The sequence below is a fragment of the Nerophis lumbriciformis genome, linkage group LG28 (assembly GCF_033978685.3).
Source record: "Nerophis lumbriciformis linkage group LG28, RoL_Nlum_v2.1, whole genome shotgun sequence".
NCBI classification, from domain to species: Eukaryota; Metazoa; Chordata; class Actinopteri; order Syngnathiformes; family Syngnathidae; genus Nerophis; species Nerophis lumbriciformis.
In genome coordinates this window covers 28,391,849-28,413,484 of record NC_084575.2, presented here as the reverse complement: position 1 = coordinate 28,413,484, position 21,636 = coordinate 28,391,849, and the positions used below count along the sequence as shown (strand labels likewise).

Below are 21,636 nucleotides of genomic sequence, written 5' to 3'. Positions count from 1 at the left end.
GGGGGCAGCAGCCTAAGCAGGGAAGCCCAGACTTCCCTCTCCCCAGCCACTTCGTCCAGCTCTTCCTGTGGGACCCCGAGGCGTTCCCAGGCCAGCCGGGAGACATAGTCTTCCCAACGTGTCCTGGGTCTTCCCCGCGGCCTCCTACCGGTCGGACGTGCCCTAAACACCTCCCTAGGGAGGCGTTCGGGTGGCATCCTGACCAGATATATATATATTTATATATATGTATATATATATATATATATATATATATATATATATATATATATATATATATATATATATATTTCTAATCATTTTTTATCAATTAGAAGGTCAAAATATTTTTCTAAAATAAGTAAACAAACAATTGGACTCTCAATCTCTGTTAGCATAAATTTAACTTAAATAAATATTGAACATCTAGAAGTGCAGTTTTTACTCCAATTGGGGGGAAAAAAACTTGCTGGTTCGTTGGTGTTGATGGACTCATCTTGCTCATTTGGTTTGGAGACGAAATATGCCTGGAACATTTGGCCTTGCAATCATATTTTTTTTCCTCTTAATTTTTCTTACCTTGTGGTGCTTCTCACTACCTTGTCGCGATTAGCAAGTCTTTCTGGGCATTCTGTGTGTGTGTGTGTAAGCTCGCTGTCCCGCCTCCACCCACAGAGACAAAGGGGGTTCACTCTGTTCATTTTAATTTTGCTATTGAATAAACATGCTCACGTGCTAAAGGCGATGCACAGAGTGAACCCTCTTGGACCCTGGTTGAAAGCCAGAAACAAAGAAAACAAACATACACGAACATGGTAATGTATCGATTATCGAGTTATTTTTCATTAAATGTGCAATTAATTGATGTATTGACTATTAGGCCAGGACTAGACGGGAGTTCGACATCAAAATAAATGTTGAGACCCAAAGATGTATTTTCTATGAAAACTTAATGTCGCAACATTGTCAACGTCCCTGTTATCGCTAAGCCCAGCTCTGTTACATAAGAGTATAAACATACTGTATGTCATACCATTATTCTCCTTATATCATACTTGCCAACCTTGGGACCTCCGATTTCGGGAGGTGGGGGGAGGGGCGGGGGGCGTGTTTGGGGCGGGGCGTGGTTAAGAGGGGAGGAGTATATTTACAGCTAGAATTCACCAAGTCAAGTATTCCATATATATATATATATATATTAAGAAATACTTGACTTTCAGTGAATTCTAGCTATATATATATATATATTTATTTTATTATATATATATATATGTATATATAAATTAAATAAATACTTGAATTTCAGTGTTCATTTATTTACACATATACACACACATAACACTCATCTACTCATTGTTGAGTTAAGGGTTGAATTGTCCATCCTTGTTCTATTCTCTTGTCACTATTTTTCTAACCATGCTGAACAGGCCCTCTCTGATGATGCATTGATGTGTGGCACGCACAAAAGTGCTTTCATCAAATGCATTAGAGTCTGGAATCTTCCATCTCTCCCTAGCATGGCCCAAAACCGGTCAATCTTTGCTTCCTGAGGAAGATCTTCAGTGCCAAGCACTTGTTAGTCCACTACTTCTTCCCGGAGGCTATCCAGGTCCAATCGCAGCTGCGGCTTGGAACTTACAAGCTGTTATGAGAGTAGCATATGTGTGTGTGTGTGGCCCTTTAATAGGTGAGCATGTGAGGTGAGTGTGTGGGCGAGAGAAGAGAGGGAGCGGTAGCGTGAGTGCGGGCGGGGACTAGTTTGTTTTGTGTTGGATTGGCTGTGTGCAAGCAATCAATAAAGCAAGATTTGCAACTAATCGCCGGACTCAGGCAGTAAAGGTGCAACAAAGCGTATTTCTTCATCTTACTCGTCGTCGGCGTCGCCATGGCTGTATCTTCCTCGTTCTTCTGCTTCGTCTCCTTGTTGTGTGCGCAGTTGTGCACTGCACTCTCTAAAAGCCGTATATGTTATTGATGTTATAGATGGCAGTATTGTCCTGTTTAAGAGTGTCACAACATTGCTGTTTACGGCAGACGAACTGCTTTACGGTAGACAAAAACCTGACTGCGGGTGTTGTGTGTTGTTACCGCGCTAGGAGGACGTTAATGAAACTGCCTAACAATAAACCCACATAAGAAACCAAGAGCTCGCCCTCCATCATTCTACAGTTATAATGATTGGGCAGGCACGTTGTTTATATTGTGGGAAAGCGGACTCAGGTCCGCATGGAGCTGGAGGGGGCGTGGCTTCCAGCTTCGCCTGAATTTCGGGAGATTTTCGGGAGAAAATTTGTCCCGGGAGGTTTTCGGGAGAGGCGCTGAATTTCGGGAGTCTCCCGGAAAATCCGGGAGGGTTGGCAAGTATGCCTTATATTGCTAGCAAAAGTAAAAAAAAAAAAAAAGTGCAACTTGAGCAATGGCTACTTTGGGTTATGTCGACATCAGCCACCCGGTCAGAGGGGTGTGCACATAAACGGGTTCCACTGTATTTGTTAACACCCAGACTAAAATGGAGTTGGCTGAAATAATCGCCTGTTAAGTATTGAATATTTGAATAACATTCACCGTGCAACAACTCAAGAAACATTATCGTTAAAAAAAATGTTCACGCCCCAAAAGGGAACTAAAAGTGGTTTCGATCTCTTGACTCAAAGGCTTTGTTGTTCCCTCTTAGGTTGTAGACCATGTTCTGATTCCAAATAAGCAATATCTTTATGACATTACATCCTCACCTGCATGGCATCTTCTTCTTCCTCTTCGTGGCTGATATTTTAGTGCAGCACCAGATCGTGTGTATTCCAGTGATACAACATGTCCATCAATGATTCCTGACAAAAGTCTCATTCATGCTTATCAATGTGATATTATTCCAATGTCTCAGCCGCTCTGGAGGCTCCGCTTTGGTTCTAGGCTTCTGAGGACGCCTGGGGTTTAAGCTGGGCCTTCTCCATGGCTGTACCGTATGGATCTGACCTTTTGAAGAAGCCCATCTAGAAGATAATAGCCGAGTCATTATATAGTATACCACACGCAATGTAGACTTCTTAGACCAGGACTGAACAAAGCTGTATTTTGTTGCATGTAACACATATTCAAATGCTTAGCCTGGCTTGACCTACACTGTAGTGGTTTTAGTGTCTTAAATGGGGGAAAAAAAATACAATTAAGAAAGGTGATTAATATCAAATTGGGTCTGCATCCTTTAATTTGTCTGTACATGGTCATTGGCAAAACCAACTTTTCTTACTTATCGGTACTGTTTTTGTGTATTTGGGATCTGCATACCGATTTTTTGTACGGTATTATAAGACGCACTGCCGATGAGCGGATCTATTCAGGTCTTTTTTCATACAAAAGGCGCACAGGATTATAGGGCGCTAGAGATGCGCGGTTTGCGGACACAACCGCGGAGTCCGCGGGTCGGGCGGTTGAAATAAAAAAAAATTAGATTTTATCCGCGGGTCGGGTCGGGCGGTTGAAATAAAAAAAAATTAGATTTTAAATAGATTCAGGCGGGTGGCAGTTAAACCAATTGGGAAATATATATACATAGTTAAATGTTGTTACCCACATACGAAAAACGAGCAGGCACCTGCAGCATGCCACAACAGAAAAGAGATGGCAACGCCGGCAGCAAACGTGGTACGCGACAAACTAAAAAAGGGAATACTAAAGACCAGGGGAAAAAAAGGCCAGAAAAGTTCAGCGTGGACTCGTTTTTATGAGGTTGTAAATCAGGATGATAGTAATGCTGGCTACGTGATTTGCAAGAGCTGCGACGCTGTTTATGTCTACGACAGTCACAAAACCGGGACATCTAACATGGTGCATCACATTTGTGCAAAACCCCGAACCTCCACAAACACCCTGAGCATGAGCAGTTTCGTCCGCCGTGATCCCAGAAGAGTGCCACAGGATGTTAAAACAAGATAGAACGCAGCTGCCTGCAGCAGTTTGAGTGGCGCGAGTGCGCTTGGAGGTGCGCTCAGCGCGGCTCCCAGATGATTGCGCACTGGTGTGCGTCTGGGCCGTGACAGCGTGGCCACGCATCGAATGTCTCTGCTGCATTGGATCAGTCTCCTTTCTTTAACAGGCAAAAGCTTTATAACCTCACTAATGCCTTGCATCGTCTATATTAGATATATAACAACGGGCGGGTGCGGGCGGGTGCGGTTTTTATTAAATGTTAGTTCGGGTGGATGGCGGATGGTTGACGACTTTTGTGACGCGCATCTCTATAGGGCGCATTAAAGGGGTCATTTTTTATTTTTTTTTTCTAAATGTAAAAGACTTCCTTGTGGTCTACATAACATGTAATGGTAGTTCTTTGGTCAAAATGTTGCATAGAGGATATTTTACAGATCATCTTCAAGCCGCTTTCTGACAGTCGCTTACAGATGCGCCGTTTTGTGGGCGGTCCTATTTACGTGGCTCACCTTCGACAGTGTCTTCTCCCCGTCATCTTTGTTGTAGCGGTGTAGCGTGCAAGGACGGGAGTGGAAGAAGTGTCAAAAGATGGAGCTAACTGTTTTAATGACATTCAGACTTTACTTTAATCAATAACGAAGCAGCATCTCCTCATCCGTGGCTCACTAGTGCAACAACAAGGCCGAAAATGTGTCCCGTGAAAAACCGTCCGACAATAACTCTCTAATAACTAAAGTTCCTTGGGTGAATAATGTAAACTCACTACACCGGTATGTTTTAGCGCTTTCATTGCGAGTTTACTGACAGAAAATAAGAACTTTTACACTGCTTTATATTAGAAATGGCAACAGCGTAGGATGAATGTCCCATAGAGAAAAAGCTTACGACTACGGGGGTCGCCACGGACTACAAAGGCGGAAACGCGCAAATTTTCAGGACTTATGCAGATCCCAAATACAGATTAGCAGGTACTAAAGTTGCTTTTGCATAATATTGCGAAACAAAACGGCAGATATGTCCTACCTTATACACACTCCATAATAATACTGGTATGTTGAAGCACAGTACAATCTGTCAAGCGGTGCGGCTTCATAGCTTACCAAAGTCGTACTAAAATATTTTGATAGATTTTTGTGCGCCTTGTGTAAAGTTCTATATTTTCAATGGAACATATACAATTTTAGTGTTGTTTACTTGAGTCATATTGCAGTCTACACATATTTTTTATGTGTGACTGCCATCATATTGCAGTCGACACATATCTCTTATGTGTGGCTGCCATCTACTGGTCACACATATCAAATAAAATAGCTTCAAGGTCGGTAAGCACAACCAAAATTATTCCGTGGACATGAAAGGATTTTAAGTGCGCCTTACAGTCGGAAAAATATGGTACTTAAGAATGACTATTCAGGGGATTGTGACTTGTTAGAAGTTTGTTTAGATATTTTGACTAGAAGTTAGAAATATATACTCGATGAGATTGTGAGTGTTTCCAGTGTAAATACTTTGACACAGTCAGGTGCCATTACTAGTTAACAATCTCGTTACCTTGTACAGCAGATAGATGAGCAAGGAGAGTAAAAGTAGCCCAGCCAGAACCGCCAGAAAGATGATCCACCAGGGAACAGAGAAAATGCTATCAGGCTTGCTCCACAGGACAGACGTCACCACCTAAACGACAAGAAGCCATGATCCATTCGGTCATTTGACTCGCATCCATTTTACTCGCTCACAAGAAACGGGAAAAAAAACCCGCTGAAATAAAAAAAGGCTTACTACCTTCTTAAAGCCAGATGGCTTTGATTTTGGAAGAATGGAATAAGGCATCTTGTCCACAGTGAACTGAACCGAGCACTCCAAAAGATACTGCTTGTAGGCCCTCTGAAGAAAAACAAAACAGCAATAAAAAAACTGTTGTTGTTAACAAAAAAAAATTATAACCTAAACATAAAGTCATGTGGAATTCTGTTAGACTGACAGCAAGTTGTTACAGTCTGCGGTAAAATACATATTTGATCCCCTGCTGGTTTTGTAAGTTCACCCCCTTACAAAGATTTAAACAGTCCATAATTCTATTGCTGAGTTTATTCCATACTTGCCAACCTTGAGACCTCCGATTTCGGGGGGAGGGGGGGTGGGCGTGGTCGGGGTGGGAGGGGGGGCGTGGCTAAAAGGGGAGGAGTATATTTACAGCTAGAATTCACCAAGTCAAGTATTTCATATATATATATATATATAAATATATATAACAAATAGTTGACGTTCAGTGAATTCTAGCTATATATATATATATTTATTTATTTTATTATATGTATATATATATATACACGTATATATATATATTAGTTTTATTATATATATATATATATATATATATATATATATATATATATATATATATATATATATATATAAAAAAGAAATACTTGAATTTCAGTGTTCATTTATTTACACATATACACACACATAACACTCATCTACTCATTGTTGAGTTAAGGGTTGAATTGTCCATCCTTGTTCTATTCTCTGTCACTATTTTTCGAACCATGCTGAACTCTGATGATGCATTGATGTGTGGCACGCACAAAAGTGCTTTCATCAAATGCACTAGATGGCAGTATTGTCCTGTTTAAGAGTGTCACAACATTGCTGTTTTCGGCAGACGAACTGCTTTACGGTATACAAAAACGTGACCGCTGTTGTTGTGTGTTGTTGCCACGCTGGGAGGACGTTAATGAAACAAGCCTAACAATAAACCCACATAAGAAACCAAGAACTCGCCCTCCATCATTCTACAGTTATAACGTGATTGGGCAGGTATGCTGGTTATATTGTGGGTTAGTGGACTCAGGTCCGCATGGACCTGAGTCCGCCTGAATTTCGGGAGAAAATTTGTCCCGGGAGGTTTTCGGGAGAGGCGCTGAATTTCGGGAGTCTCCCGGAAAATCCGGGAGGGTTGGCAAGTATGGTTTATTCCAACCCAGAGACACAAAATGTAAACACATGTGCAAAATAACTTCAATGATTTAATTAGTATTTTGTGTAAAATAAGTATTTCATCCCCAAAGAAAACCTGACCGAGTGGTAGAGAGAATCTTGTTGGCAAATCCAGAGGTCAGACGTTTCTTGTCCTTGGTCTGCAAGGTTGCAAACATCTCCGTAGGGATTTTGGTCAGAGAAATAATCCCAAGGCAGAATTATTTCCACATCCATGTTTGAGACGAGGGATGTTGTTGTTGGGCTAAATGTTGCTCTCATGTGTCGGAATGTGTAGCGTTTACATTTGAATCAATACTCACTGGTGCCCATTTTCTGTACTCTTGTGTTCAAATTAGTTAATGTTCATTGTTTCAAAAAAGGCTGCACTATATTACGTGGTAGATTTTGCATGCAGTTGCAATTCTAAGACGGTAGATGGCAGTAGTGTATAGACTACTAGAGAGAGTATGGACCATAGACATCTTATAAATAGATGCAGCATTAGCTGTTGTGACGTGAGAAATTCGGCCGCCATCTTGAAGTGGTGATGAGCCGGCGAGCAGCCTAAACTGACAGTTGAAAGATAGAAAACAAAGATGGTGTTCAGCGTTTTCCTGCTCAAATGAGCGAACTGTTGAAAATAGGAATCGGGGGATTACTTTTCACGAGTAAGATTTAACATAGATGTACTATTGGTTATATATAGTTCTCTGCAAACCTATGGTGGCATCATGCCTTCAGTGTGCATATTGTATATAGTTCTCTGCAAACATATGAAATGTTCTATTTTGTCTTCATTATTTTGTCAGAATGCACCAGAATGCTTCATTTGTATATGAAAATCACAAATAAATCTACAGGGGTTTGGTTTACAAACTTTCAGCCCCACCTAAAACAAAATTCACCAGCCGCCACTGATCATTTTAGGCAAAGTATAAGACAATACTTTCTTAACAGTATAATTGTAACCAGGAATGAGTCTTCAAGTAACAATATTCAAATACTAACATTGTTGGGTAAAACAGAATTTGGTTTTATTCTGAATCCAGTCGAACAGATTGGTGGTTTTAGCTGATATAAAGACTTTCAGGTGTTTATATATGTTTATGTTGAAGTATTTGGCAGACGCTTTTATCCAAAGCGACATACATATAAAACAATCACTGTAAACATGATCATTTAAGGGAAGAATGTAATAGAAAATATCAATACAAAGTGTCAAGACAGAATAAACTCTCTGCTCCTGCAGCAACAGAGATACAGTCTATAGCATCTATAGATATCTAATGTATTCATACATTGTTTATGTAGGATATACGCATGTATATATAACCTAATTATATTGTTTCTTCAACTTAAAAATAGCGGACCTTTTTTTCCCCCTTCTCTGGGATTATATTCCCAGTTTTGATCTCAGACGTCTGGTCACTTATAGCGTATAAGAATATTCTATTACTGTTAAGCAAACTACGAATAATAAAACACGCCAAAACATGTGTCCTTTATCATAGCAAGACAAAAAAAACGCGTGAAAATCAGTGGTATTCAGTGAGGTAAAATGAATTAAATGCGCTGACAGTTCATTGCTCCTGCCTAATGAATTGCACTGAGTGGAGCGGATCACCACTCCAAGATGGCGGCCCCACGTCTCGTCAGCGCCAGTAGGCAGTAGCGCTCGATGCTTCGTCTCCTTATAAGATGTCTATGGTATGGACAACCTGGTTTCAGAGTTGATATTCAACATGGCGCCCTGTAGTCACGTGAGAGGCTTTGGACCAATCATTGAGGAGATTGTCTGGCCATACTCTCTCTGATTGGTCGTGACTTCAGGGCGCATTGTTGGACAGCAACTCTGAAACCGAGTTGTCCTCACTCTGTCTAAACACGGCTCTGGACTACAGCTTGTTACTTTAGCCAGGAAGTAGTCTTTGCTGTTTGTTGAGCTGTACAAAGTGTTTGTATTTGTATATTGTGTTTATTACTAGAGATGTCCGATAATGGGTTTTTTTGCCGATATTCCGATATTGTCCAACTCTTAATTACCGATACCGATATCAAGCGATACCGATATATACAGTCGTGGAATTAACACATTATTATGCCTAATTTTGTCGTGATGCCCCGCTGGATGCATTAAACAATGTAACAAGGTTTTCCAAAATAAATCAACTCAAGTTATGGAAAAAAAGTGCCAACATGGCACTGCCATATTTATTATTGAAGTCACAAAGTGCATTATTTTTTTTAACATGCCTCAAAACAGCAGCTTGGAATTTGGGACATGCTCTCCCTGAAATAATCCTGATACCCACTACAACTATGGGAAACACTGTAACTTTGACTATCACAAAGTGCATTTTTTTTTTTTAAACATGCCTCAAAACAACATCTACAAAAACAATGAAGACACACAGCTTCAGTCCAAAGTATACTATAAACTGGGCTCAATCTGCCCTGTTCTTAACGTATTCGTATGAGTAACAAAAATGTGCAAATAAAAATGAAAAAACTGCTTCAGTCTAGACTAGTAGATAACACAGACATCCTTTAAAGTGCATGAACATTAATAAAACTGCTTCAGTCTAGACTAGTAGATAACACAGACATCCTTTAAAGTGCATGAACATTAATAAAACTGCTTCAGTCTAGACTAGTAGATAACACAGACATCATTTTAAAGTGCATGAACATTAATAAAACTGCTTCAGTCTAGACTTGTAGATAACACAGACATCCTTTAAAGTGCATGAACATTAATAAAACTGCTTCAGTCTAGACTAGTAGATAACACAGACATCATTTTAAAGTGCATGAACATTAATAAAACTGCTTCAGTCTAGACTTGTAGATAACACAGACATCCTTTAAAGTGCATGAACATTAATACAACTGCTTCAGTCTAGACTAGTAGATAACACAGACATCCTTTAAAGTGCATGAACATTAATAAAACTGCTTCAGTCTAGACTAGTAGATAACACAGACATCCTTTAAAGTGCATGAACATTAATAAAACTGCTTCAGTCTAGACTAGTAGATAACACAGACATCCTTTAAAGTGCATGAACATTAATAAAACTGCTTCAGTCTAGACTTGTAGATAACACAGACATCATTTAAAGTGCATGAACATTAATAAAACTGCTTCAGTCTAGACTAGTAGATAACACAGACATCCTTTAAAGTGCATGAACATTAATAAAACTGCTTCAGTCTAGACTAGTAGATAACACAGCCATCCTTTAAAGCGCATGGGGAAAAAAAGGCACAAAACATAAATAAAACAGCTTCACTCAGTCCAGACTATTAGTCTATTTGTGCAACAGATGAAGCTCAAAGAGTGGGCTGATTCTTTTCCTCCTTATAATCACGTGTGAGAGGTAGATTTTTCTGAATGAAAACAAGCATCTGGAAGGGGTTCTGGGTATTTGTTCTGTTGTGTTTATGTTGTGTTACGGTGAGGATGTTCTCCCGAAATGTGTTAGTCATTTTTGTTTGGTGTGGGTTCACAGTGTGGCGCATATTTGTAACAGTGTTAAAGTTGTTTATACGGCCACCCTCAGTGTGACCCGTATGGCTGTTGATCAAGTATGCTTGCATTCGCTAGTGCGTGTGTCAAGCCGTAGATATTATGTGACCGGGCCGACACGCAAAGGCAGCGCTCTGTACATCTTCCTGCGTCCGTGTGCACAGCGGCGTTTTAGAAAGTCACAAATTTTACTTTTGGAAACCGATACCGATAATTTCCGATATTACTTTTTAACGCATTTATCGGCCGATATTATCGGACATCTCTATTTATTACCCACCATCTGTTTGAGTTTAACCTACATCTTAGTTGTAGTTTCGATTACCAAATGTGGAGGTGTTGAAATTGCCATGTAAAATCGTTAATACTTGCTATGGCAAATCCAATGCATATTAGCATCAAGCTAGCGCATTTTTAAAAGTGCAGCCTTACTGTACTTTTGTGCACCTTTTTTTTTTTGGCTTTGTTGGCATGGAAAATTGTATTATTACCTAGAGGCCGTCCCACTGTGTCAGCTCTGAGTGCTTGTTTTACGGCCAAGTACTTGAGTGTGCAACCGAACGTTTAATCACGTGCAACACTGATATCAAAATATGGTACTGTTTGATTTTACGGAAATTCGTACCTGGTAGTACCGACGGACTTCAGTCGGTACTAGTGTTGTCCCGATACCAATATTTTGGTACTTTTCGATACTTTTCTTAATAAAGGGAACCACAAAAAATTGCATTATTGGCTTTATTTTAACAAGAAAATCTTATGGTACATTAAACATACGTTTCTTATTGCAAGTTTGTCCTTAAATAAAATAGTGAACATACAAGACAACTTATTTTTTAGCAGTAAGTAAGCAAACAAAGGCTCCTAATTTATTTATCATTGTATTATTTTGTCAACATTCTTAAGGACAAGTGGTAGAAAAATAATGATTAATCTACTTGTTCATTTACTGTTAATATCTGCCTACTAGAGATGCGCGGTTTGCGGACACAACCGCGGAGTCCGCGGATTATCCGCGGGTCGGGCGGTTGAAATAAAAAAAAATTAGATTTTATCCGCGGGTCGGGTCGGGCGGTTGAAATAAATAAAAAATAGATTTTAAATAGATTCAGGTGGGTGGCAGTTAAACCAATTCGGAAATATATATACATAGTTAAATGTTGTTACCCACATACGAAAAACGAGCAGGCACCTGCAGCATATGCCACAACAGAAGAAGAAAAAAAAAAAGAGATGGCAACGCCGGCAGCAAACGTGGTACGCGACAAACTAAAAAAGGGAATACTAAAGACCAGGGGGAAAAAAAGGCCAGAAAAGTTCAGCGTGGACTCGTTTTTATGAGGTTGTAAATCAGGATGATAGTAATGCTGGCTACGTGATTTGCAAGAGCTGCGACGCTGTTTACGTCTACGACAGTCACAAAACCGGGACATCTAACATGGTGCATCACATTTGTGCAAAACCCCGAACCTCCGCAAACACCCTGAGCATGAGCAGTTTCGTCCGCCGTGATCCCAGAAGAGTGCCACAGGATGTTAAAACAAGATAGAACGCAGCTGCCTGCAGCAGTTTGAGTGGCGCGAGCGCGCTTGGAGGTGCGCTCAGCGCGGCTCCCAGATGATTGCGCACTGGTGTGCGTCTGGGCCGTGACAGCGTGGCACGCATTGAATGTCTGTGCTGCATTGGATCAGTCTCCTTTCTTTAACAGGCAAAAGCTTTATAACCTCACTAATGCCTTGCATCGTCTATATTAGATATATAACAACGGGCGGGTGCGGTTTTGATTAAATGTTAGTTCGGGTGGATGCGGATGGTTGATGACTTTTGTGATGCGGTTGCGGATGAAATAATTGCCTATCCGCGCATCTCTACTGCCTACTCTCTCTTTTAACATGTTCTGTCTACACTTCTGTTAAATTGTAACAATCACTTATTCTTCTCTTGTTTGATACTTAACATTAGTTTTGGATGATACCACAAATTTGGGTATCAATGCGATACCAAGTAGTTACAGGATCATACATTGGTCATATTCAAAGTTCTCATGTGTCCAGGGACGTATTTCCTGAGTTTATAAACATAATAAACATTTTTTTTTAAACGGAAAAAGATTTTACCGGTACTTTTTAGAGGCGGTATAGTACCGAATATGATTCATTAGTATCACGGTACTATACTAGTACCGGTATACCGTATAACCCTAATCAGTACCTTTCCAAGCCTTGTCTGAGTCATTCATGTGTTCATTAACTAACTTCATCTTTACCCACACGGGGGAAATCTAGCATGGAGACTGATTGAGATCCTTAGGGTCGGTATAGCTCGGTTGGTAGAGTGGCCGTGCCAGCAATTTGAGGGTTCCAGGTTCGATCCCCGCTTCCGCCATCCTAGTCACTGCCGTTGTGTCCTTGGGCAAGACACTTTACCCACCTGCTCCCAGTGCCACCCACACTGGTTTAAATGTGACTTATATATTGGGTTTCACTATGTAAAAGCGCTTTGAGTCACTAGAGAAAAGTGCTATATAAATATACTTCACAATCCTGTATTTTTTTAAATGTACATGTCATTGCACCTATAGTGGTTTCTTTTTCACCAAGCTTTTTGCTGATAGTGCATTCCAGTCTTGTGCAGGTCTACAATCTAGTCCCTTTTGATAGCTATTTGGCTCTCATCTGGGAGTGTTAATTATTAACCCCCACCAGAGGGCAGTATGTTTCCACGCTTCCTGGCTTTTCTTCTTATGATGGAATATTGATGAAGTTACTTCTAGCTGTAAATTGTGTCTTCTCACCTCAATGAAAGTCTCTGCCCAAAGTCTGAAGTGAACACGTAGTATACCACTGGCTCCTCTCTCCAGCAGCCCAACGTTACACTTCAGCCGCCAGCACTCCACGGTTGAGCATGTCTGTGACACATTCATACAGAAATTTATATTTCTCTACTCAATGACGTTAAATAAAAAAATATTTTTCTCTTTAGTCACATTTTTTATGTAGTTGAGCAACATAAGAAATTCAGAAGTGATGCAATATGTGCAGCCCAGTAAATGGCAAACATAATTAACTCCCGCTTGTAAACAATTACAGTAGACAGCAGGAGATCTGGGCCAGGGCTCATTATATTCCCATTTCCTCTGCCGAGTTCAGCAATCTCATTACAATTCGAACACTTTGCAAGTACAGAAGCCTCAGGCTTGCATTCTTGCGTTGGAACTCGACTCGACAACATTCAATACATGCATTCAAAAAGCCGAATCGGGAGGAAAACGCTCATTCAACCCAAAAGCTATATAAATGATAAATAATGATAAATGGGTTATACTTGTATAGCGCTTTTCTACCTTCAAGGTACTCAAAGCGCTTTGACAGTACGTCCACATTCACCCATTCACACACACATTCACACACACATTCACACACTGATGGCGGGAGCTGCCATGCAAGGCGCTAACCAGCAGCCATCAGGAGCAAGGGGTGAAGTGCCACGCCGCCCATAGTAAATAATCATCTAATTTCAAATCTGTAATATTGTGTCCATCCACCAAAAGCCCAGAAAGTTTAGAAAAGAGTTCTGGAAAAAAATGATATGCTGTATTTAGAATATTTTGAACGAAAGCCTTTATAATTTTTTTAAATATTTTCGTCTATTTGCAGGTCGTACTTAATGAACCGTATTTTCCGCACTATAAGGCGCACCTAAAAACCACAAATTTTCTCAAAAGCTGACAGTGCGCCTTATAACCCGGTGCGCTTTATATATGGATAAATATTAAGATTCATTTTCATAAAGTTTCGGTCTCGTAACTACGGTAAACAGCCGCCATCTTTTTTCCCGGTAGAACAGGAAGCGCTTCTTCTTCTACGCAAGCAACCGCCAAGGTAAGCACCCGCCCCCATAGAACAGGAAGTGCTTCTTCTTCTACTGTAAGCAACCACCCGCCCGCGTAGAAGAAGAAAAAGCGCGCGGATATTACCGTACGTTTCATTTCCTTTGTGTGTTTACATCTGTAAAGACCACAAAATGGCTCCTACTAAACGACAGGGATCCGGTTCATGAAAAGACGCAATCTCTCCATCCGCACACGGATTACTATTTCACAGCAACTGATATTGCTGTGAACCGCACTGTGGATACAACGGGAGCACGTACGGTGAATATTCGCACCACAGGGAATGAGAAGTCATCCTTCACTGTGGTTCTAGCTTGCCATGCTAATGGCCAGAAACTTCCACCCATGGTGATATTCAAAAGGAAGACCTTGCCAAAAGAGACCTTTCCAGCCGGCGTCATCATAAAAGCTAACTCGAAGGGATGGATGATGATTTTTTTGACAGTCCTTTAGCGCAGTTAGATGCGGCTTACAACACGGGGCGGCTTATAGGTGGACAAAGTTTTGAAATATGCCGTTCATTGAAGGCGCGGCTTATAACCCAGGGCACTTTATGGTGCGGAAAATACGGAAATCTAAAAATATTACAATACTTTTATCACTCAAGTGCATCAGCGACCAAATGCCTTTTTCAAACCATTTGAGTTGCCAACACCCAGACTTTGAAATAAGGGACATCTCGCGGGCGGTCAAAACATTTTTGGTGTCACTTACAAAATTTGGGTGTCCCCTATTTCAGTCCGGGCCTGAAAAAATGCTTAGAAAATTCTTTAAAAATGCTTAGAAAAATGAACTTTACACCTCCACTAGACCACTGTTGCACTTACTGTAAGTCCTATTCATACCATAATCACAAGAAAATTGTATTATTTTCAAAATGTGCAAAACAGAGGGGAAAGAAATCTAAAAACCAATCGGGATGGGTGCTGGATCAAAAAAGGAACAGTTACAAGAACAAGAAAGAAAGAAAGGTCCACACACACCGCCACAGCAGTGTGAAAAAGAGCGCTGCCTCGAAACGTCATACTTAAATCAAATAAATCCTGATCAATGTAAAATGTGCAAAACAGAAAATGTGCAGTTTCTTCAAAAACATTTGCCAATATACGTTGTTTAAGAGTTCAAGTTAAGGTGCAGTTCACCATTTTGTTTGCAAATATTACAATTTGTACAAAACCCAAAACCAGTGAAGTTGGCACGTTGTGTAAATGGTAAATAAAAACTGAATACAAAGATTTGCAAATACTTTTCAACCTATATTCAATTTAATAGACTGCAAAGACAAGATACTTAACATTCGAACTGACAAACTGATTAACATTTTTTGCAAATATTAGCTCATTTGGAATTTGACGCCTGCAACCTGTTTAAAAAAAGCTGGCACAAGTGGCAAAAAAAGACTGAGAAAGTTGAGGAATGCTCATCAAACACTTATTTGGAACATCCCACAGGTGAACAGGCTAATTGGGAACAGGTGGGTGCCATGATTGGGTATAAAAGCAGCTGAAATGCTCAGTCGTTCACAAACAAGGGTGGGGCGAGGGTCACCGCTTTGTGAACAAATGCCTGAGCTAATTGTTTAAGAACAACATTTTTCAACCAGCTATTGCAAGGAATTTCACCATCTACGGTCCGTAATATCATCAAATCACTGCACGTAATCACTGCACATTGAATGCCCGTGACCTTTGATCCCTCAGGCGGTACTGCATCAAAAAGCGACATCAGTGTGTAAAGGATATCCCTACATGGGCTCAGGAGCACTTCAGACAACCACTGTCAGTAACTACAGTTTGTCACTACATCTGCATACCTGCCAACTTTTGAAATCAGAAAAACCTAGTAGCCAGGGTCCAGGGGCCGCAGGCCCCGGTAGGTCCAGGACAAAGTCCTGGTGGGGGGTTCAGGGGCCCCCCGACGCAAAATGATTATTAGCATTCAGACAGGTTAAAATGTTGCTAAAACCATCACTTTTCTATCAGTCACAGTGACTTTTCAGAACAAAAATATTACAGCAAAAATCATATGGGTTGATTGACATGTTTATTCTGTAAGCTAACTTCAATAGTTTGAAATTATTTTGACAGTTAATGCCAGCTTTCCTGTCAACCTTTCACAAGACTTCAATTTGTTAATTGAAAGTATAAACAGTATAAACACTTTTTACAGTAAACAAATGGTAAAACAGTACTAAACAATTCCATAAAAAAAAAAATTGGTGTCATTATTAACTTTCTGTCCAAGCTTGTATAATCTACTGCCTTGTTCAATTGTAAAAAATATTCTGTGCCTAAAATTCACATTTCTATCACAATTATCATACTGTAAACATGGTAAGCTAACTTCATTAAAATTAATAGTCCTGTCAATAGCATGGAATTACAATTCAAATGTAGTTTTTTTGTAAGCCTTTCAAAAGAATTCAAAATATGAAAAATTAATGAAAATTAATTTAAGCCATCAGACACTTGAAAAGTGGCACATCACATCTCTAATGTAATCATTTTAACTTTTCAACAGCAATAGCACTGCAAAAATATTAAGGACATACTTCTGTATTTTGGTAGTTATGCTGTCAACATTTAACAAGATTTCTTCAACTTGGACTTGAAAGCATAAATAGTATAAACACTTTTAACAGTATAACAGTACTAAACAATTCCAATAGATAACATTGGTGTCATTACCTTTTTGTGGCTAAAATCCGAAAAACGTTGAAAGTTTTCCACTTGTATCGCTAGCAACGGCATTAGACTTGTGTTTTTTTGTCCCAACGTGGTCTTTTACATCGCTAATTCCTCCGTGTCCGATCGAAAAATCTTGTCTGCACAAGGTGCAATTCCCGTAGTTTGCACCCTTTTTGGAACGGATAATTATTCCCGGATAGGCTTTTGAATATTCTTCACGGAATGACTGCAGTTTTCTTTTCGGTTTAAGACTCGTATGCCATTTTTCTCCGCCTGATTCCATGATCGTTCGCTCGTTTGGAAACAATGGCCTCGTGCTTGGCAGCGGTGCTATAAATAGCCTCGCGCATGGCATTCGGAATGGCTCGATAGGAAGTTACGGGAAGCAGTGTCGATTGTCATTGTTGTTACGTGATTTCGTGAATAAAACTTTTAAAAAAAAAATTTTTTTTAATGAATGAAAAACCGTATTTTTTATCACTGCAACCGTAACCCGGAATAGGTTGATGAAAACCGTACTAATTACGGGAAAACCGGAGTAGTTGGCAGGTATGCATCTGTAAGTGCAAGTTAGAACTCTACTATGCAAAGCCATTTATCAACAACACCCAGAAATGCAGCCGACTTCACTGGGCCTGAGCTCATCTAAGATGGACTGATGCAAAGTGGAAAAGTGTGTCCGCAAGACAATGCCAAGCCACATTCTGCACGCATTACAACAGCGTGGCTTCGTCGTAAAAGAGTGCGGGTTCTAGACTGGCCTGCCTGTAGTCCAGACCTGTCTCCCATTGAAAACGTGTGGGGCATTAAGAAGCGTAAAATACGACAACGGAGACCCCGGACTGTTAGAATGGGAAAGAATTCCACCTGAGAAGCTTCAAAAATTGGTCTCCTCAGTTCCCAAAGGTTTACTGAGTGTTGTTAAAAGGAAAGGCCATGTAACACAGTGGTAAAAATGCCCCTGTGACAACTTTTTTGCATTGTGTTGCTGCCATTAAATTCTAAGTTAATGATTATTTGCAAAAAAAATTAATTTCTCAGTTGGAACATTAAATATCTTGTCTTTGCAGTCTATTCAATTGAATATAAGTTGAAAAGGATTTGCAAATCATTGTATTCTGTTTTTATTTACCATTTACACAACGTGCCAACTTCACCGGTTTTGTATTTACCAAGTTTCCATGTTCAGCCAAGGGACCTTTGACCTCCCTCTTTTGGATAAGATGTTCCGGTGTGGACTGCAGAGATGAGGGACTCTTTGCGGCAGGAGGCTGAAGCTGTGTGCATAATAAGTACATTATTCTTAATTGCAGCGCAACGCTAAAAGGTTAGGAATGATTAACCGTGTTTTGCGTGTGTGCGCCATCACCTTAAGTTTCAGTGCATTGAGGGTGTGTTTAGAAGAGCAGCTAAGGGGTCCTTCCGTGACCACCTCCACTGGATAGAGCAGGTCGTGGCCGTGAGCCTTGAGCGGGCATCTCACCTCTAATGTGGATTGACTGACAACACTTGGGCCGTTGTTAACCAACTGAAAGACAGAAAGACAGTTTGAACTTGCCCGCACAATCCGTGGGAAGAGCCAACATTCATACTAGGGATGTCCCGATCCAGGTTTTTGCACTTCCGATCCGATACCGATATTGTTTTTGCATTTCCGATCCGATACCGATACTGACCGATACTGGCCTATCTGAGCATGTATTAAAGTTTAAAGTTATTTAGCCTACTTAGTTGTCAGAATCATGTTGAAAAGGGTTTTAGTACTCTTGATAACAACTAGCCAGCTGAATTAGGGGAGTTTGAATAATACACAATGGTTGGTAACAAGAAACTGACCTGTTTATTCAAGGATAAACACAAAATAGACAAAATTATACATGACAAACAGAAATGGCATCATTGAACTAGGGCTGGGCGATATGGCCTTTTTTTAATATTGCGATATTTTAAGGCCATATTGCGATACACGATATATATCTCGATATATTGCCTTAGCCTTGAATGAACACTTGATGCATATAATCACAGCAGTATGATGGTTCTATGTGTTTTGATTGATTGATTGAGACTTTTATTAGTAGGTCGCACAGTGAAGTACATATTCCGTACAATTGACCACTAAATGGTAACACCCCAATAAGTTTTTCAACTTGTTTAAGTCGGGGTCCACTTAAATTGATTCATGATACAGATATATACTATCAGATATATACTATCATCATAATACAGTCATCACACAAGATAATCACATTGAATTATTTACATTATTTATAATCCAGGGTGTGGAGGGGGGCGCCGGATGTAAGTGTCAAAAAGACAGCCAAAAGAGTTTGATATGAGAATAAATCTAAAGTTAAAATATAGGGTAGAAATGCACCCATTTGCAGGAAATGTAGTCTTGATTTTCAAAATGTTCTTTCAAGGCTTGCATGTCTACATTAAAACATCAATCTTCATACTGCATTAATATATGCTACTTTTAAACTTTCATGCAGAGAAGGAAATCACAACTAAAAAAATCACAAATTTTTTCATACGGTGTTGATGTGGAAATTTTTGCCTCTGCATTTTGATGGTGTGGACGTGTGGCACCGAATGGAGATAAGCGTCTCGACAGACGTCACAATATTTGAACAATGATGGCGAAAACTGTTTTCTCTGTCGTGTCCGTGTGTCGAAAATTGTTATGCGCTTATTTTTTTATTTGATTTTGTGCGTGGCATAGATTTGCTATGCGCAGAGGACGCTTAAACAGTGCGCAATTGCACAGGCGAGCACCTTAGAGGGAGCGTTGCTCGCACGGCTGAGCTAGCATCACAGCTAACGTTAGCCATGCTGCTACCTCTCTGCTCGGGGAGGACGTATACGTATGTGACGTATGACGTGACAGTATGTGACGTATGTCGTGACAGTATGTGACGTGTGTAAGAAGGTGCACTTGCTGTCTGTGAGAGGGAGACACAGGAAAGAGTGAGAAGAGCCTGTCGTGTAATGCCAGCAGCTAAAAGCAACTGCGTGAGAATTGTGGATGTGTTGAAGGTGTGCTGGAAAATGCGGAACGGAAATTACGGAGCATCAGAAAAGTGGAATGTATTATTTAAATCGGTGCGTTGGAAAACACGGACCGGAGTTTTTTTTTAAACTGGATCTGGATCGGCATTTTCCCATGCCTTGCCGATACGCAATTTTTGGCAAATATCGACATCCCTAATTCATACTGTGTAAAATACTATAAAATTAAAGGAGCCATATGTAAGAATTGCATGTCAAGTCATCATTAAATGGCCCTGATATGTCAAAAGGCATTAATAAATCATGTTCTTTTCGAATACCTCTATAACTGATAACGGTAGTTCACGATATGCTCATTTCAAAATTAGATTTACAGCCCCGAAATCTTGTTATTGTTTTCATTTCGATGTCCCGCCCTCCACCGTTTTGACCAATTACAAAGTCTGTGAGTGTGTTACATCCAGGTTGCCAGTTACGCACCGCCCTGTACTGCCACTGGTAAAGTTACTAAACATGTCAGACCTTAGTAAATCTAAAAAGGCCTCGTTGCAATTCTCAACTTATTCATGTCAAAGCCAGGAACAAAACGAGGATTTGTTTAGGGGATGCCTTTGAAAAATGGAGACGATTGAAGGCGGAGAATATGTTTTCATTTGGCGCCAAACTTGCTAATTTCCTCCTTGATAGGTAAGTAAGGCATTTATGCTGTCTTATTATTTGTAATAAATGGAAATGGACATTTAGTACGACTTTGGTAAGCTATGAAGCCGCACCGCTTGATGGATTGTGCTGTGCTTCAACATACGAGTATTATTATGGTGTGTGTATAACAGGGGTCGGGAACCTTTTTGACTGAGAGAGCCATGAAAGCCAAATATTTAAAAATGTATTTCCGTGAGAGCCATATCATATTTTCTAACACTGAATACAACTAAATGCATGCATTTTTAAGTAAGACCAACATTTTTAGAGTATAATAAGTCTCTTATTCTTTATAATAATATTGTTGAGCGTGGCTACCACTGCTGCTCACGGCTCCCCTCACCTCCCAGGGGATGGGTCAAGTGCAGAGGACAATTTCACCACACCTAGTGTGTGTGTGTGACTATCAGTGGTACTTTAACTTTTAACTTTAACATAATTCTGAAGCTAACCAATAATAAATCAAATACTTCTTACCATTGATGCGACTTCTTGAACAGGTGCGATAGAAAACGGATGGATGAATTCAAATGCATGAGAATATTTTCTCTTTTCAAAATGTATTTTTAACACTGTGATTACCGGCGGAACTATTCATTACTTATCGTGTTAAGCAATGTCCGCTAAGATTTATCTGAGACCCAGATGCAGTCATCGAAAGAGCCACATCTGGCTCGAGAGCCATAGGTTCCCTACCCCTGGTGTATAAGGTAAGACATATTATCTGGCGTTTTGTTTCGCAACATTATGCAAAAGCAACTTTTCTTACCTTCTGGTACCTGCTGATCTGTATTTGGGATCTGCATAAATCCTGAAAAATTACGCGCGTCCGCCTTTATAGTCCGTGCCGACTCCGTAGTCGATAAGCTTCTTCTGTTTCTCTATCTTCTTGTTATGGGACATTCATCCTCCTCTGTTGCCATTTC

The 21,636-nt window shown here is 40.1% G+C and overlaps 1 protein-coding gene across 2 annotated transcripts in view; it reads right to left on the bottom strand.

The window, feature by feature from the left end:
- Positions 1-293: 293 nt before the first annotated feature.
- The window catches only part of LOC133571031 (integrin alpha-5-like), a 131,171-nt gene continuing 109,828 nt past the window's right edge, over positions 294-21,636 (bottom strand). Inside the window, exons 25-31 of one of the 2 annotated variants that reach the window (XM_061924002.2) lie at positions 18,366-18,524; positions 18,169-18,273; positions 13,212-13,325; positions 5,689-5,790; positions 5,458-5,580; positions 2,347-2,969; positions 294-1,022 (exon numbers count right to left, since the gene is read on the bottom strand). In XM_061924002.2, the coding sequence (XP_061779986.1) occupies positions 2,886-2,969; positions 5,458-5,580; positions 5,689-5,790; positions 13,212-13,325; positions 18,169-18,273; positions 18,366-18,524 (687 nt within the window). In that variant the 3' untranslated portion in view covers positions 294-1,022; positions 2,347-2,885. The remainder of the gene's footprint in view (positions 1,023-2,346; positions 2,970-5,457; positions 5,581-5,688; positions 5,791-13,211; positions 13,326-18,168; positions 18,274-18,365; positions 18,525-21,636) is intronic. The other variant, XM_061924003.2, reaches the window with a different exon arrangement.